The following is a 19308-nucleotide window of genomic DNA, read 5'->3' on the forward strand; positions in this document are numbered from 1 at the left end:
ATACACAACCTCCGCCCCCCCCCCCCCCACAAATCATCTACAGGTGGCAGACACTTACTGGTTGTGATTAATGAATTTCTCCAACTGATAATATAAGAATGGAGGAGAGGGGATCCCTGGGTGGCTCAGCGGTTTAGCGCCTGCCTTCGGCCTGGGGCGTGATCCTAGAGTCCTGGGATCGAGTCCCACATCAGGTTCCCTGTATGGAACCTGCTTCTCCCTCTGCCTGTGTCCCTGCCTCTCTCTCTCTCTCTCTCTCTCTGTGTGTCCCTCATGCAATAAATAAATAAAATCTTAAAAAAAAAAAAAAAAGAATGGAGGACAAATTCTGTTTTGGGGTATAATATGTAACTATTTCATAACAGATTTCAGCACTTTCCCCTAAGAATAAAAACATTATGGACAGAAAGGCATTCCCAGAAAGCAAACATTTTATGAAATATATTTTCATTCATTAACATTTTATCTGCACAAACGTAACCAAGGAAAGCCCAAGTGAGCACCTCTTCTGATCTGACAGCTATTCTTTTCACGCAGTCCTCACAAGAGTGGCACTTTAAACAAATCTAATTAATTTTATAGCATTTCTCTTTTTATAAGGTGAATGACCTTTGTGATTTTCCAGGGGCACTCTGAGAAATTTCAATGGCTGTTTTAGGCGTAACAGATATTCTGAAAAAAATCTCTGTATTTAGGGTCCAACTTTTGGAAGGCAACATCAAAAGTGTTTTCAGAGGCCCCCGGGCATTTAAGATAGGATCATGGGGCACCTGAGAAACAGAGCTGGCTCTCTATTAATAAAACTAACAAAACCTTAGTTCTTTCATAAATGATGAGCCTTTGTTCTTTGTGGGTTTTTTCTCCCTTTAAGCAATAATTTAATAAAGTATCAAAAATTATTGTTTTACAGAATCTCTGCCATCCAGTTGAATTACACCGAAAGTAAAGAATAATGTTTCATTTTGACAGAAAGGCATCAGTGAGTAAACCAAGAAAGCAAGACCATCAAAATAAGCAAACTTTGCCAAAGCTATGACATATATCATAGTTTCTTTTCAGACTCAGTCATTTAACAGATTTGCAGAAACATGAAACAGTGCTGTTGTCACAAAAAGTGGTGTTTTTATAAAATATAGTATTTATAAAAATTCATGTTAACAAGCAATGAGCATTGACCTTTTCAAATGAATCAACAAATACTTTAAAAGTTTTCAGTTCTGGGGTGCCTGGGTGGCTCAGCTGGTTGAGCATCTGCCTTCGGCTCAGGTCATGACCCCAGGGTCCTGGGGACAGCCTCGCATCAGGCTCCCTGCTCACAGGGAGTCTGCGTCTCCCTCTCCCTCTCCCTCTGCCCCCTGCCCAGGCTCTCTTTCTCTCTCTCTCTCTCTCAAATAAAATCTTTAGAAATAAATAAATAGGTTTCTCAGTTTTTATTTCAAACACAGAAAATATAATAGATAAAACTCACTTAATCAAAAACTTTTGGGGGTCCTTAATAATTTTTTTGTGTAAAAGAGTCCAGAGACCAAGAAGTTTCAGAAATACTATTTTGAGGGAAAAAAAATAACACTTTTGCTTGAAAAAGAAAAGCATATACACAAAGTTTTTCTCTGGCATCCATATTAAGTATCACTTTTAACCAAAGTAATTGACTTGTGCTCCCCAGAGAACTAGCAGTTGAGAGCTGTCTGTCACACATGAGCGCTTTAGCAGACTTGTGCAGCTCCTGAACCCAGCGTAACACCACTTCTCTTGCCACCCTGCTCACACACACACCTTTTATACTTCCTCACATCCATTACTAGCCAAAGATAAAGCATTCAAAAAAAAAAAAAAAAAAAAACCTTAAGATTATACCCAATAATCAATGTTTCAAGATTCTGCCTTATTTTAAAATTATCTAGGTAAATAACGATTACCCATTAACTCAATTTAATATTATCCCAGGTTGTAGGTTACTTAAGCTTCTTCTCCACAACACAGAGGAAAAGTCCTTAGAAATTCAAGTGCTCTGACTCTGTTCCCTCCCCCTTCCCTATCAAAGGCATGGGAACCACTGATCTAACCCATGGCTCTTCAACCCTGGCCACACTGGAATCAACTGAGAAGCTTGAAAACATACTGAGTTGACATGATCTCACATATAGAAAAGCCCAAGGAATCCAATAAAAAAACTACTGGAACTAGCAAGTGAATTCAGCAAGGTTGCAGGACATAAGTATTGTAAGATCTATTTGTACTTCTCTACACTAGCAATAAACAACCCAAAAACGAAATTAAAATAATCACCTTTATAACAGCATCAAGAAAAAGAGAGCACTTAGGAATACAGGTAACAAAAGTAGCATAAGATTTGTACACTGAAAAAAAAAATTTGTACACTGAAAGCTAGAAATACTGTTGAAAGTAAATATCTAACTAAATGAGAAGCCATGGGACGCCTGGGTGGCTCAGGAGGTTGGTTGAGCGTCTGCCCTTGGCTCAGGTCATGATCCCGGAATCCTACATTGGGCTCCCTGTGAGGAGCCTGCTTGTGTCTCTGCCTCTCTCTGTCTCTAATGAATAAATAAATAAAATCTTAAAAAAAAAAATAAATGAGAAGCCACGTGATGCTTACAAACTGGGAGAATTATGGTTAAGATGGTGATACTCCCCAAAACTGACCTACAGACTGAACGCAATTCCTCTCCAACTCCCAGCTGGCTTTCTTTGCAAAAAGTTACAGATGGTTCCCATGATTCATATGGAAATATAAGATCAATAGAATAATGACAGTCCATAAATACAGGCTAATGTTTATGGTTGACAGCTCCTTGACAAAGCGGGAAGGTAAAAACTTGTCTTTTCAACAAATGGTTCAGGCCGGCTGGGATATCCACAAGCCCCTACCTCATGTCATATACAAAAATTAACTCAAAACAGATCATAGAATTAATGCAAGAACTAAAACTATAAAATTCTTAGAACACAGGAATAAAACTTCATGATTTGGGTGAGGCAATTTCTTAGAAATGACGCCAAAAAAAAGTGATACAAGAAAAAAAATCAAATAAACTGGACTTCTTGAAAATTAACTCTCAGGGCACCTGGCTGGCTCAGTTGGTAGAGCATGCAACTCTTGATCTCAGTGCTATAAAAATTCAAGCCCCATGTTAGGTATAGAGACTACTTAAAAATAAAATCGGTGCAGCCTGGGTGGCTCAGTGGCTTAGTGCCACCTTCAGCCCAGGGCCTGATACTGGAGACCCGGGATCGAATCCCACGTCAGGCGCCCTGCATGGAACCTGCTTCTCCCTCTGCCTGTGTCCCTGCCTCTCTCTCTGTGTGTGTGTGTGTCTCTCATGAATAAATAAATAAAATCGGGGATCCCTGGGTGGCGCAGCGGTTTAGTGCCTGCCTTTGACCCAGGGCGCGATCCTGGAGACCCGGGATCGAATCCCACGTCGGGCTCCCGGTGCATGGAGCCTGCTTCTCCCTCTGCCTGTGTCTCTGCCTCTCTCTCTCTCACTGTGTGCCTATCATAAATAAATAAAAAATAAAATAAAAAAATTTTTAAAAAAATAATAAATAAATAAATAATCTTAAAAATTAAATAAAAATAAAATCGTAAAAAAAAGAAAAAAAGGAGGTGTTCGTTCCCTGCTGCACCACAGATGCTCGTCAACACCAGCACCGCCTCTAGCTCCCAGAACTCCAGCTGAAGGAAAAGGCAGGGGTAGGTGAGCAGGCCTCTCTTACAGAGCAGACTGCCCGCAAACCCACCGGTAGGAGAGCACCAGGGAGCAGCTGGCTACAAAAGCTGCTCACAAGAGTACACCCTCGACTAGAGGGGTGAAGAAGCCTCCTGTTAAGGCCTGGTACCGTGGCACCCCGAGAGGTCAGATGTTATCAGAAGTCCCCTGAACTTCTGACCCATAAACCTCCTTTCCAGCATCTGGTGTGAGAAATTATTCAGGACTTCAAAACATCTGCGCTTCCAGAGTGCAGCTACTGGTTCTCTGCAGGAAGCAGCCGAGGGCTACCTGGTGGGCCTCTTCGAAGATGCCAACCTGTGTGCTATCCATGCTAAATGTGTCACAATTTGGCAGAAGACATGCAGCTAGCTCGCCACATATGTGGAGAATGTCTGTAACCATCCACTATGATGGGAAACATTTCATTATTAAAAAAAAAAATTCTCTTTTCCTGCGGTCAATAGGTACCTAAGTTTATGACTGCAAGTGGAACAATAGGGTACTGGCAGTTTTTCCGTTTTCATTTGTATATGAATTTTTAAATTTGGGACACAAAGAATTAATGCAAGTCAAAATGTTTCAGTGAACACATCTCAGCAGTTCAACTTTATAGCAATTATAAATAAACTTGTTAAATTTTTCTGGACAATGCCAGCACTTGGATTAGTCTGCTTCTCCTTCTCCCTCTGCTCCCCTCCTCCAACTCATGTGTGCTCTCTCTTTTTTTAAAGATTATTTATTTATTTGAGATAGAAAGAAAGCGAGAGAAAGACTGCATGCATGAGCGGGGGCGGGGGTGGGGCAGAGGGAGAAAAGCAGTCTCCCTACTGAACAGGGAACCTGACACGGGGCTCAATCCCAGCACCCCAGGATCATGACTTGAGCCAAAGGCAAATACTTAACCAACTGAGCCACCCAGGCATACCCACCCCGTTCTCTCTTTCAAATAAGTAAAATCTTAAAAAAAAAAAAAAAAAAAGAAAGAAAGAAAGAAAAAAAAAAAACCCAATTAAAAATTGGGCAAAAGGGATCCCTGGGTGGCGCAGTGGTTTGGCGCCTGCCTTTGGCCCAGGGCGCAATCCTGGAGACCCGGGATCGAATCCCACGTCGGGCTCCCGGTGCATGGAGCCTGCTTCTCCCTCTGCCTGTGTCTCTGCCTCTCTCTCTCTCTCTCTCTGTGACTATCATAAATAAATAAAAAAAAAAAATTAAAAAAAAAAAATTGGGCAAAAGATTTGAATGGGATCCAGAGAAGACACACAAATGGCCAATAAGCACATGAAAAAACGCTCAACATTATTAGCCATTACAAAAATACTAATCAAAACCACAATAAAGCCACAGGGATGGCTAGACTAAAAAAGATGGATAATAGCAAGCATTAGCAAGGATGTGGAGACACTGGACCCCTCACACATCACTGGTGGGAATGTAAAATGATGCAGCTTCTCTGGGAAAGTTTGGCAGTTCCTCAAACAATTCCACACGGTTACCAAATGACCTAGCAATTCTGCTCCTAGGCACATATCTAAGAGAAATGAAAACATATGCCCACAGAAGAACTTGTATCGTGAATGTTCATAGCAGCATCACCCAGAATTATTTTTTTAAAAAGTAGAAATATGGGACGCCTGGGTGGCTCAGTGGTTGAGCATCTGCCTTTGGTTCGGGGTGTGATCCTGGGTCCTGATACTGAGTCCCACATCAGGCTCCCCGCAGGGAGCCTGCTTCTCCCTCTACCTGTGTCTCTGTCTCTCATGAATAAATAAAACCTTTAAAAAATAATAAATAAAGTGGTGAATTTGGGACTCCTGGATGGCTCAGCAGTTGAGCATCTGCCTTTGGCTCGGGGCGTGGTCCTGGGATCGAGTACATCTGCCTCTCTCTGTGTCTCTCATGAATAATAAATAAAATCTTTTAAAAAAATTTAAAAAAATAAACGGGTAAACTTTAGGTTATGTGAAATATCTCAATAAAGTGGTTTTAAAAAAACAAAAGGCAACCTGAGGAAGGACGTTATAAAAAGGCAGGAGGCTCTCTGCCAGGTAACTTAGGCCATTCCATCACACAGGTCCACTGTTCTACTCAGGTCTGCCACAGCCCACCATCCTGGACACCAGAGGCCTCCATCCTTGAGCCTCCTGCTTGCCCTCCCCCACCTAGGCCCTGGGCCTCAGAAAGATCTGTGCACGATGGGTGGAGCAAGATAGGCATCCCAGAGGCTGCTCCAAAATGTCCAGGCTGGCCTCTGTCCTACAGCCTCTCCCCTCAACAGCCCTAACTGCCTTTCTCTTAGAGCTTAGTCATGGAGAAGAAAAGAGTTGTTACCAAGGCCCCGTCAGACCCCAGATCATGCCACCCTGGGACCGAGCCAGAGCTGGCTGGCGGGGTAACTGAATGGAGCAAGAGGACAGGATGGCCACAGGTATGCACATCAGCGGCTCCCGTGGGTAAGCCACAAGCCTCCCGAGTTCTAGCAGGTTGTTTCCTCCTCTGGGCAAAGGGGCAGTAACTTGCATTTGGAAGGGTGCAGGGTGTGAAAATGCAGTCAATGCAGTCAGTGCAATCACTTTATACACTAATAAGCACCATCCCAATGAGATGTTGTGACCAACAAGGGCCCTGTACTTAGCCCCCCAGGCAGCCAGGAAAGAGTCTGGGAGGTAGGACACTGCTAAGGATCCTAGGAGGTACTCCAGGGAGAAATGGAGCTTTTAAGACCAGATGGACGCCTGGGGGCCATCTGGTCTCATGGTGGGAACTCGGGGTGGGGGCAAAGGAAGCATGGTGGGCTAGAGAGGCATTCCCCTCAATGCTGTGCTGTTGCCCAGTCCAGGGGCCTGCCAGCCTGCCAACCCCACACCCTCCAAGACAGGGTGAGGAAATATCTGCTGGAAAGTTCTGAAGAGGTTCCAGTCAAGGGCCCTTTACCTCCCCATCCATAGCAGGGCCTGCCTTGATGCTAGGGGTCCCCAGGGGCTGCTGGGCCCGGCCTTGGTCCTCTGTCCCCTCCCCACCAACCCCTGCTACCACACATACAGAGGTGGCTGGGCCTGGAAGGTGGGAGGCCAGTCCCAAACACAGTGCCCTTCCTCACCAGAAGTTAGCACCTATGGGCGCCCGGGTGGCTCAGCCCATTACGTGGCTGCCTTTAGCTCACGTCACGATCCGGGGGTCCTGAGATCAAGTCCCATGTGGGGCTCCCTGCTCAGTGGGAGCCTGCTCCTCCCTCTGCCTCTGCTGTTCCCCCTACTCCTGCTCTCTCTCTCTCTGATAAATAATAAAATCTTAAAAAAAAAAAAATTAAAGCTCAGGAATCCCCAAAGGTGGCCTCCTCCTGTCGATCTCCAAGGAGCTGCCGGCTGGTGCAAGCGCCTCCCAGCGGACAGCCACACTAATGCCGAGGGGCTGTGGGCGCTGGGCTCGGCGGCTGGCCTCCTCCCACATGCAGGCCTCAGGCCTGCTTGAGGCTCACAGGGCCCGCAGAGCAATTCGGCACTTACTCCCACCCGAGGGGATCTGGTGTCACCCCCACACCGGACCCTGCCCCACCTCACCCCCAGCGACAGCGACAACCTCCTCCTCCGCTCCTGTACTCCAAGCCCTAACTGAACACTAGTCCCCTAGACTCCAGCTGGCTCTCCCTGGAAAGACAAATGGAGACCCCAGAAAAGCCCCCAACTCCCTAAGTCCCTGGGGCCCAGCAGCACTCCCAGGGCACAGAGGGACTCTCTGAAGGGGGACAGATATAGGGGCACAGCTGGTGCTCAGCCTGCCATGGGATCTCACTGCTCCTACGTGCAAAAAGGGACACTCCCTGCCTCGTGGGATTCTTACCCTTTGCTGTGGTTTGGCAGGGATGGGGGGCAGGGGGTGCACACAAGGGCATGGAGATCCAGGCGGGAGCCCCCGGGACACGGCCCAGGCCCGGACCGCCCGAACACATGGCTAGATGTGAGCATATACATGAGGAACACCTCACCACTGATGTTTCACATCTGCACAACTGCACACTTTGGCTGAGAATTAAAGTGAGACAGTTCGTCAAATTAAACCAACTACAGATGCACAGATGCCCACGAACAGAAAAACAGCAACATCACTGCTGGCCTCAGATAAAAGCTCAGACCCCCCCACTAGGCTATCTGGAGCTCTCAAGACTGGCGTGCCCTCCACCCAGGCCACCACACTCACTCTCCTCACTGTGACAAAAGGCGCTTTGTCAAGCATGTCAGCAGAGGAATGCTGACCTGCCCCACGAGTCAGCATGGCAGGAACTGACTAAGGGCGGGCTTGGGGACCCCATTCAGCCCAGGCAGAAGCCCAGATCTCCACGGTGCTCCTGACACCCTGGACCCAGAAGGCCTCTCCTCAGAGGGCGCAGCCCCACTGCTGTTCAGCCCACACCCTTCTGCTAGGCCAGACTCGGCCAGGCCACACGGGCCAGTCCAGGTCCAGCCAGCTGTTGTGCCTAAAAGCAACCAGTCCCCTTTCAAACCTGGCCCACAACTCAGAGGGGGTCATAAAAACCCACCTCCTGGCATCCCCTGCAACACCCAATAGCAAGCCGGACAGGATTACTAGAGGAGAGGGCAGTTTAAAAAAAACACTTCCTGGGATCTCTGGGTGGCTCAGCGGTTCGGCACCTGCCTTCGGCCCAGGGCTTGATCCTGGAGACCCGGGATCGAGTCCCACGTCGAGCTCCCTGAATGGAGCCTGCTTCTCCCTCTGCCTGTGTCTCTGCCTCTCTCTCTCTCTGTCTCTGTCTCTCAGGAATGAATGAATGAATGAATGAATGAATGAATAAATAAATAAATAAATAAATAAATAAATAAATCTTAAAAAAAAAAAAAACTTCCTCATTTTCTAAGTTCATGGCTTCCAGGGCCCTGGACACAAAGCCAACCAAGAATCGATGATTGCTTTATGGTTCATCCAGACTGAGTTTGCCTTTCATTTGAAACTTCCCCATTTTGACCTCTGCAGACAGGAAGGGAAGAGGAGGGGAAGGCACAGAAAGGATTGAGCCCCAGGGATGGGAGGCTGGGGAACCTGCCAGCCAAAATCCCACCCAGAGGGTCCAGGGCACTGCTCCCTGAAGCTTCAGCCAGTCCCACACACATCACCAGCTGCCTACAAGGGAAGGAGAGTCCACAGAAAGACCACAGTCATCCTCTCTGCTCCTCACCCCTTCACGTCTAACGGGTGTCGAGGTGCAGAGGTAGATGGGCTGAATTCAGGAAATGGGCTAGTGAGTAGCCTGGAAATCCAGCTAGTGCAATATAACACTTAGAGCTGGGACTTGGGGGTCTGACTCCCTCAGTTGTGACCCTGGGCAAGTTACTTAATCACTCCAAACCCCAGTTTCCCCATCTGAAGAACAGGGATGATAACCTTGCTTCTGATTTCTGTGATGTCCAAATGAGCTAATTACTGCACATAAAGTTCTTATGTGGGCATCTGGCCCACAGTGAGCTCTGCAGGCTACCACCATTCTCAATTAGCTGTCTTTTTCAGACCAGTTAGTGGCTCTGGGCAAGGATATGTATGGCCCAGGGTGTGGCCAGCCGGGTGTGGCAGCCAAGATGCTGCTCATCGGATCCTACGCACAAGGAGGCCCAGTAGAGTGGGTTGCTGGCCTCAGGGGGCATCCAGGCTGGCCCTGCCCTCCTTAGCCCCAGACTGACAAATGGTCATGGTCACCGGAAGTACAACCACAGAAAGTACTTCCAATGGCCACACTCTAGAGTCTTCTCAGGAGCTGCGAATCCAGAGCTAGCATACCACTAAGGAACACACGGTCCCTTGCACTACGGAAAAAGAGAACACCTTGATGTGACTCATTGCCCTGCTACAAGCCAAGACTCCTGCCCCTGGAAGACTCCATCATCCAATGTCCTGCTCCTCTGTATGGCCTCGGCGCTCCTGGCAGGCCAGTCCCAGTTGTCAATGGTGAAACCTGCAGTTCCTCCAACGAGTCTGCCCAGGTTGGCTAAGGCTGTGGACTTCCCCAGGCAAGGCCTCAGAGCAGGGCATGCAGTGCCCCTTTCCCACCTAGAGATACCTCTTTCCCATCTAGGCACCCCTGACCCCAGCATTCCTGCACTGTCCTGTGTGCACTTTCCCATCTTAACCAATTGGCAAGATTCTATTCATCTTTCGGAGTCCACTTAAGATAGCCTAACCTCTTCAGACAGAACTAGCAGCAACCCACCCCATGATCCTGAAGCTCTTTGCAGCACACACTACCTACCAAGGCCCATGTCCCGATGAATGGCAATTGTGAGGCTCCACTCCCACAAGACAGCACCCTTCCCCTCTGGAACCACACTGCCCTGTGTCCAGCATAGCACGGCCACTGGGCACCTCAGTACTCTGGCCCATGAGAAGGCTGCCTCTGCACCGTGCCTCTGAGGTGCTGCACAAGGCCTGCCCCGGGACCTCCTCCTTCCCCGGGCAGGAGGGACAGACAGATCACACACATGCACAGCAGCGATGAGAGGCTGGCAGTGGTCCTCTCCCCAACAATGCTTTACCAGAGCTCTGCCCACCTAAACTTTTAAAGCCAGAAGTCCCTCCCTCTCCACTCTCCTTCTAGCTACAAAATCAGATTATCTTCCAGGAACAGTCACGGATGACTCCCAGGGGACTCTCAGGGCCCCGGTTCAAGGTCTCAAGATGGTACAGAGCAAGGCCCGCCCAGGAGAGCCTTCCCCTCCTCAGCCTGCCACGCGCCTCGGATGGGTGGAGATGGAACGTGGACAAACCGCATCCCGGGCAGGCAGCTCCCCCCGCTGTCTTCCACAGAGAGACCGGCTGGAACGTCACCAAGGGAGGTACTGTAGACAGCGAAGGTCTGCAGGCTTGGCAGTGGGATCAGGGAGCTGCCTGGAAAGGTGGGGGCCCAGGCTCCCGCCCTGCCCCTCGACCCTGTCCAGACCAGTGCGATCCCAGAAGCCTCCGCTGCGCTCAGGCTCATCCCGCCCTCCCGCAGCCCGGCCACCTGCTGGCTGGGGCTCCAGGGCTCTCCCAGGGTCCCGCGGGCAGCGGGCAGCGGGCAGCGGGCAGCGGTGGGGTCAGCTCACCCAGTCACTCAACACTGACTTCGCCCCCGGCCAGCGCATGCGTGTAACGGGCTCCTGGACCCACCGGGCGGGGGTGAGCGGGGAGGGTGCCCCGAGCCGGAGGCCAAGGTCTGCGTCGGGCGGAGCTTCCGGATCCGGCGCTGCCCAGGTGAGGCTGTGACCCGGCCTCGTCCCTTCCCCCGCTCTCTCCCGTCAGAGGTCGGCCGGCGGCCGCTGGAGTCGCGGCGACAGTGCGCGGACCGCAGGCGGGGCGGCCCGAGGCCCGAGGCCCGAGGCCCCCGCCCCCCGCCCCCCGCCCCCGGCCCACACGGCCCCGCCAGTCCGAAGACTCGCCGCGACCCGCGCTTCTCCAGCCCCCGGGGGACGGCCGCGGCGGACGCGGGAGGGAAGCCTGCCTGCCGGGGACCCCGAGTGCCCCCCGCGCGGGGGAGCCCCTCCGGCGGCGTCTGTGCCGCGAGGACCCGAGGGGCGGCCCCGGCGGGCGGCGGGCGGCGGGCGGCGGGCGGGCGAGAGGCCGCGGGGCTCGGGCGCTCCGGGCGGGCGGGACCTGGCGCCGCGCCTCCGCCCAATCCCCGGCGCCCGCGGCCCGCGACCGTGTCGGGGGGAGGGGCCGGGCGGGGCGAGGCCGCGCGCGGCAGGCGGGGGCTCCGGAACCTGCGGCCCAGCGCAGACGGCTACTCACCACCCGGCAGCCGCGGCGGCAGGCGAGACCCGCGGCGGGGCGAGGGCGGCGAGCCGGGCGCGGGGCCGGGCGGGCAGTCCCGGGGCGAGCCGAGTACGCAGCCGCCGCTCGCCCACTTCCTCTATTTCCCGCCCGCCGGGCCGGCCCCGCCCCCGCCGGGCCGGCCCCGCCCCCGCCAGGCCGGCCCCGCCCCCGCCTGCCTGGGAACCCCGACGCGGGCTGGGCTGCCGGGACCGGCCCCGGGAGCGGGCTGCGGGCGCGGACTCCGCCCGGCGCCTCCGCCCGCCCTCAGGCCGCGGAGGGAGCCGTCGCGGAGGGTGGTCCGGCGGGGCGCGCGGAGCTCCCCGGGGCCTTGCAGCCGCCCTGCGCCTGATGCCCCGCGACGGCTCGGCCGCCGACAGCGCCCTGACTCCAGCGGGCGGGACGCGAGCACGAAGTCCGCTTCCTGCACGTCGTGAACACACACAGGACCGTGGAAGTGGCTGCACTTGACCAGTGAATAGAAGCGATTTTATTTTTTAAAGATTTTATTTATTCATTTATTTATTCATGAGAAACACAGAGAGGCAGAGACTCAAGCAGAGGGAGAAGCAGGCTCCATGCAAGGAGCCGCATGTGGGACTCGATCTGGGGTCTCCAGGACCATGCCCTGGGCTGAAGGAAGGCGCTAAACTGCTGAGCCACCCAGGCGGCCCTAATTTCACAATTCTATAAAGAATGGATGCAGCACACCAATTTCCACTTCCAGAGTGGCCAACCTTATCTTGCACCTAATTTTAAATGAAATTTCTAAAAATAATAATAAATGAAATTTCTGTTTTCTTGTATGCAGTTTAACTTGGCTCTGAAGGAGGTGTCAAGGGGACAATACAAATTTTGAGCAAGAACAGGTTCATTCTAGCAAATATATTTCTTCCAATGATGACCTCTATGAAGGGGGCATAGGATACCTGAGATCAGGAACAGATGACACCTGGGCAGTCCTAGCTGGACATTGTCTCCCTGCCAAGGAAGATGCTGGAGTAACTGCTGGAGTCAGGGCGGGCATAAGCTGTGCGGCACCCAGGACAGTGCTCTTCCTGTGGGCAGCGGAGGCTGGCCCACCTAAGCTCTGTCGCTTCTGGCACCCATACGTTAGCACCATGAGCACATTTCTAGGACTATTAATTAAGTGTGTTTCTTGTGCTATATGTGGACCAGCCAGGCCTACATCATGCTCCCCAAGAAGCAGTTCCCAGGCTCAAACCTCATCAGGAGTTGTTTCATTTCTAACTGATTGCAAATAACTAGTGATCCTTCTATCTAACACCACTCAGCTCTCCTGTTACCCTCACAGCTTGATTGCTAATCTTTGAATAATGGATGACAGACTTCTCTCCCTCCCTAAACAGGACTCTAAACAGGATTTCATTCTTTCCATGCCCCTGGTCATCTTCACAAGCGTGGCCCCCTGTGCTGTGAAATGTTCTTCGGCCCTGGGCAGCACTCGCGTGTTCCTGTCTCCAGAAGGCGCGCGTCCGCTCCCCCTTCCGTGCATCCCCAAACATGGTGATCACGGCGACGCTGCTACGAACATTCTCTTACAAAACTTTTTTTTTTTTTTAAGATTTTATTTATTTATTCATGAGAGACACAGAGAGAGAGAGAAAGGGAGGCAGAGACACGGGCAGAGGGAGAAGCAGGCTCCATGCAGGGAGCCCGACGTGGGACTCGATCCCGGGTCTCCAGGATCGCGCCCTGGGCTGAAGGCGGCGCTAAACCGCTGAGCCACCCGGGCTGCCCTCTTACAAATCTCTTTGTGTCTACGTGTTTTCACTTCTACTGAGGATAATACCTAGGAGTGGCACTGCTGGGTCACAGGGTGAGGAGTGTTCAGCTTTATTACTAACAGCCGGTTTTTCAAAGTGGCTGTCCCATCTTGCACTTCCACCAGCAGTGTGCGAGCATGCCAGCAGCTCCACCAACCCCTTCGGCTCACCCCTGCACCCCCAGTGCCCTGATCCTGCCACCATTTCCCTCTGTCCTTGCAATAGCCTCCCAACAGGCTATTGCAATATTATTCCTTCTTTTATAAAAGGTCAGATGGTGTCACTCCACTCTTTAAAATCCTCTGTGGTTTCCCAAGGCCTTTTCAATAGCCTACAAAGTTCTATATGAGCTGCACCTTCTTTTACCTTGAATCTGACCGCCACCCCCTTATTATTCTGCCTCAGCCCCATGCTTTCCTGGGGCCTGGCTGCATTTCCTCCACAGCGCCTATCACAACCTGACATGGTATGTAATTATTCCTTTGTGTTGGAGTGTCTCCCCTTGCTAGGAAATAATCTCCACAAGGAGGCCACGGACTTGTTTTATTCATGCTCTTGCCTTGGTCCTGAAAACGCTTGTTGGTAGTCACGGGTGCTCCACGGATGGAATAACTGTTGACGAGAAAAACATCAGGTGGTGTTAGGTGCTGTGCAAAAGACTAAACAGGGCATTAGGAGGGCAAGAGAGAGATGGGGGCTCATGAACTGGGTAATTTGATGCCTGAAGGTCAAAAAAAGAGAGAAGATGTGACAGGAGGAGAAAGAGCACTGTGGCCTGGGGAAGCCTCTGCTGCAGGTGCACCAGCCTGCGCAGGGGGAGCCGGATGTAGCTGGAGTATGGCAGGTGCGGGGCCAAAGGGGGCGGCTAGGAGCAGCTGGGTGAGGAGCCCAGATCTCACCCTGAACACTGTGGGGGCCACTGCCTTTGTCCTGCAGGGTGGGATCTAGGCCATGCAGTCCCCAAATTCCTTGCCTCTGGGATAGAGCCCCAAGGGATGGAGCCCCCTCTGAGTCCGGCCTCCTGCCCTGCGGGGAGCCTGCTTCTCCCACCCCCTCCTGGTCCCCTCCCCCTCCTCCTGCGCATGCGCTCTCCCTCTCTCTTTCTCTCTCTCTCTCTCAAATAAATAAATAAATAAATAAATAAAGGGATCCCTGGGTGGCGCAGCGGTTTGGCGCCTGCCTCTGGCCCAGGGCGCGATCCTGGAGACCCGGGATCGGATCCCACGTCAGGCTCCTGGTGCATGGAGCCTGCTTCTCCCTCTGTCTGTGTCTTTGCCTCTCTCTCTCTCTCTCTGTAGGACTAACATAAATAAATTTAAATAAATAAATAAATAAATAAATAAATAAATAAATAAATAAAATCTAAAACAAAACAAAACAAAAAGCCCCCAACACAACACCCAGTGAGGTTTGGGCTAAAAGGGCATTGATCTCAGATTCATTTTCCCTGAGGCTTCTCACTGCTGCTTCCGCAAAAAACAGCCCCCCTTCTAAGTTCCCTTTATTGCCCCCGAAAGAGGGTGGTGTTTTCAAAGACATCCTGAAGCAAGGCTGTTTGAATAGGATTCTTTCTGAAAGCCACTGTTATTGGCTGAACTGTGTCCTCCTTGATTTCATAGGTTGAAGCTCTAACCTCCCAGTCCCTCAGAATGTGAGTGTTTTGGAGATATACTCTATTTACAAAGGTAGATGTGGGGACCCCCGGGGGGCCTAGCGTTGAGCGGCTGCCTTTGGCCCAGGGCGTGACCCTGGGATCCAGGTTCGAGTCCCACATCAGGCTTCCTGCATGGAGCCTGCTTCTCCCTCTGCCTGTGTCTCTGCCTCTCTCTCCTTCTGTGTCTCTCATGAATAAAAAAAAAAAAAAAAAAAAAGCCTCTCATACCTGGTAGGTCCTCTTTAGCATATGAAATTCTTTTGAAAATCTCCCTTTTTCCTTACTCCTGACTCCCAGGTATATAATCAGCCACTCATCACCCCAGGGCAGCAGCTCTTCCTGTCCACAGGTCCTGTCCCTGGACTTTAATAAAACCACCTTTTTTGCACCAAAGACATCTCAAGAATTCTTTCTTGGCTCTGGGCTCCAGACCTCACCTGTATCCAAAACTATGTTATTATCTTGCTCCAAGGTCAAGGGCAAAGCTTACCCTTCTCAGGCCTGGGTTCCTTAAGACCCTCCTCACTGTCTATTTCTGACAGACTAGGTGACAATCAACTGGCAGAGTGGCATTGGGCCTCCCTTAATTCCTGTTATGACCTGACCTTTCTAGGCTCTAGCCCTGGGCCAGATCATACATCCAGATCCAGGCTCACCAGAAAACTGAGCCCAGCCCTGGGCCCCTCCAGCTTCAGATACCCACACAAGCCTGTGTGTGGTCACAACCCTGGTAGGGAGTGGCTTGCTGACAGCTCTGTTCAGAGCCCCATTTACACTGTTTCATTTTTAAAGCTGAGTCTGGAAAATTGAGGTTACTGGCTATCACATCCAGATCCTCAAGGTGTTCTTGTGTTAAGATAACTTGGGGTTGAAAACTGGTTTGGGGAAGATGAACCAAATAGCAAAATAACATCTGCTCCCAACTCCTGTGGAATCAGAGAGGAAGACATGGGATGCCTGGGTAGCTCAGTGGTTGAGCGGCTTGCCGTTGGCTCAGATCCTAGGGTCCTGGGGTCCTGGGATTGAGTCTCACGTCGGGCTCCCTGCATAGAGCCTGCTTCTCCCTCTACCTGTGTCTCTGCCTGTGTCTCTGCCTCTCTCTTTCTCTCTCTCTGTGTCTCTCATGAATAAATAAATAAAATCTTAAAAAAAAAAAGCAGATCTCTAGCTAATGACATGCTAACTATGTAAACTTGAAAAACAAATACTATGTGATTTCACTCATATGTGGAATTTAAGAAACAAAATAGATAAACATAGAGGAAGGGAAGGAAAAATAAAATAAGATGGAAACTGAGAGGGAAACAAACCATAAGAGACTCTGAACTCTAGGAAACAAACTGAGGGTTGCTGAAGTGGTAGGGGGTGGGAGGGTGGTGTAATTGGGTGACAGGCATTAAGGAGGGGATGTGATGAGCACTTGGTGTTATATGCACCTGAAGAATCATTAAATTCTACCCCTGAAACTACTAATACAGTATATGTTAATTAAGTTGAATTTAAATTTAAATTTATAAAGAATATTTTTCTTTTATGTTTCTTTTTTAAAAGTCTCAAGTGCACTGCCCTGGATAAATCATGCTGCCTTATTCTTAGTACAGTCATCATCAGTCCATCTCCTGTCTTGTTTCTCATTTATTTCTTCTCTCTTTTTCCCCTTTCCCCTTCACCTGCCTCTCAGAGGCAGCCTTTGTGATATATGTATCATAAACATTTGTTTGTATAAAGTCTCATAAAAAAAAGTATATTCTTGTTTTGTACATATTATGAGAGATCTCATTTTATTTTTTTCTTCACTCAGTACTGTATTTTCAGGATTCCTCTGTGTTGCTATGTGTGTCACTTCTAAGTGCCACAGCGTGCTCCACTGTGCGCCCCTGCACTTTGCCCATCTGCTCCCCCATATATGAAAACTCCAGATTGCTTCCAACTTGCTGCCATGACAAATAACACTCAAAGGAACATCCTCAACTATGGTCCCTATGAGCGTAAATGAAAATTTTTTTAAGATTTTATTTATTTATTCATGAGAGACACAAAGAGAGAGGCAGAGACACAGGCAGAAGGAGAAGCAGGCTCCATGCAGGGAGCCCAATGTGGGACTCCATCCCGGGGCTCCAGGATCACAACCTGAGGCCAAGGCAGACGCTCAATAGTTGAGCCACCCAGGTATCTATGGATGAGAATATTTTTTAGAGAGCTACCTGGGAACAGAACTACTGGTCAGAGGGTGGGTGCAAGGGTAACTTGACCAAGTACTAGAGGTCACTCTCCCCAGCGGCGCCCACTCTGCATTCCCACCAGCAGGGTCTGTTGCTCTTGTATCCCTCCATCCTCACCAACACCTTGCATGATCTAGGTTGCTAATTTTGCCAGCCTAATAGATGCAAAATAATATCTCATTGTTATTTTGTTTTTCCATTTCCATGATAAGCAGTGAGTCTGAGCATCCTTGTTCAGGATAGAAGTATCAATTTGTATCTTCTAGTGAGCAGACACTAAAACTGGGCAGCAAGACTTTTTTCAAGGGAGAAAATGTCTGTGAGAGAGAGAGAGGAAGAAGCCAGCTTTGACAGGGAAAACCTTCAGATCACAATGCAGGCCTGAGCCCTGTAAAAGGAAACAGGGGAGAAAGAACTGGACAGACGTTAGAAGCAGATCTGAGAAGGTCACAGCCATCCCGGTAGGGAGCTCCAGAGCAAAGAATGCCTGTGAGAGGAGAAATGGACAGGAGCCTGTATCCCACTGATGCAGTTTTGGAATATAGGTGAGGTTTGGTGGGGTGAGGTCCAGAGCCCACAGCCAAGAAAAAATTCTTGAGACACCTTTGGTGCAAAAAGGTGATGCTAGGATCCAAGCGGCTTTCCATCTAGGGTCCCTGCTGTCACAAATTCTTCACTTGTAGTGGCAAAGATGCAGAGGCATAGAGTGCAGAGCTCACTCCTAACTGGCTCAGAGCAGAGGCCACACAGCCTTCCCACTCATATCCCCTATGAGAGTGCCTGTGTCATGATGTCAGCATCGCTACAGAGGAAGAAGCCAGAAAATACAGAGCGTGTGCCCAGAAAGAGCAAATGTGATCAGAGCACGGGAGCACACACCATTGTCTGGCCATGCTCCTTGGTAATTTACCTGTTTAGCTCCTTTGCCCACATATCCCTTGTGGGTCTTTTCCTTTTCTTTCTTTCTTTTTTTTTTTTTTTAAGAATTTATTTATTTATTCATGAGAGACCCAGAGAGAGAGGCAGAGACACAGGCAGAGAGAGAAGCAGGCTCCTTGCAGGGAACCCAATGTGGGACTTGATCCCCAGACTGGGATCATGCCCTATGCCGAAGCCAGACACTCAACCAGGTGTCCCTTGTCTTTTTCTTATTAGTTTGCAGGAGTTCCTCAGATATTCTAGATGCTAGGCCCTTTACTGGTTTTAGACATTATAAATATCTTCTTCCAATCTGTTCTTGGTCTGTTAACTCTGTCCACATATCCTGCATTAAGCACACTTCTCAGATTCATCCATTTCGTCCTTTTATAGTCTTTGCTTTTGAAGCATAACTCAAAAATGCCTTTTCTCCACAGGTCACAAAGATATTCTCCTTTATTCTATTTTATAGATTTGTGGTTTTATTTTTTACATTTTGAGAATGTAAAAATATTGGGTAAAATACTTAGAAATAAATTTAACCAAGGAGGTAGAAGATCTATATACTGAAAACTATAGAACATTGAAAGAAAGCACATTCCGAATAAATGGAAAGTTATTCTATGGTCATGGATTAGAAAAATCAGTTTTGTTAAAATGGCCATGCTACCCAAAGCAATCTACAAATTCAATGCAATTGCTATCGAAATTCTATCAAATCTCAATCAAAATCTCTATCAAAAATGGCATCTTTTGTAGAAATAGAAAAAACAATCCTAAAATTTGTATGGAACCACAAAAGACCCGAATAGCCAAAGCAATCCTGAGAAAGAAGAGCAAAGCTAGAGTTATCATGCTTTCTGATTTCAAACTATATGACGAATGTATAGTGATCAAAACCATGTGGTACTTGCATAAATACACATACATCAGTGGAACAGAATAGTGATCCCAGAAATAAATGCACACACATGTAATCAATTGATTTTCAACAAAGGAGCCAAGAATACTCAATGAGGAAAAGATAATAAAAAGTGCAGGGAATATGAAGTATAGGGAAAACTGGATTTCCACATGCAAGAGAATGAAAATACACCCCTATCAGCCCATGCACAAAAGTCGACTAAAAATGGATTTAAACACTTGAATGTAAGACTTGATATCATAAAATTCCTGGAAGAAAACATATAGAGTAAGCTCCTTCA

General features: G+C 49.4%; 1 protein-coding gene across 5 annotated transcripts in view; it reads right to left on the reverse strand.

Moving 5' to 3' along the window:
* Positions 1 to 11624, reverse strand: part of BID (BH3 interacting domain death agonist) — a 39852-nt gene extending 28228 nt beyond the window's left edge. The window contains exon 1 of one of the 5 annotated variants that reach the window (XM_072799676.1): positions 11502 to 11624. Coding sequence is in view for 1 of the 5 variants with exons in the window: in XM_072799673.1 (XP_072655774.1) it covers positions 10502 to 10713 (212 nt within the window). In the remaining 4 variants the exon portion in view is untranslated. The other 4 variants (XM_072799677.1, XM_072799678.1, XM_072799673.1 and 1 more) reach the window with 4 other exon arrangements.
* Between the last annotated feature and the right edge of the window lie 7684 nt (positions 11625 to 19308).

The sequence above is a fragment of the Canis lupus genome, chromosome 25 (genome assembly GCF_048164855.1).
Source record: "Canis lupus baileyi chromosome 25, mCanLup2.hap1, whole genome shotgun sequence".
Lineage (NCBI taxonomy): Eukaryota > Metazoa > Chordata > Mammalia > Carnivora > Canidae > Canis > Canis lupus.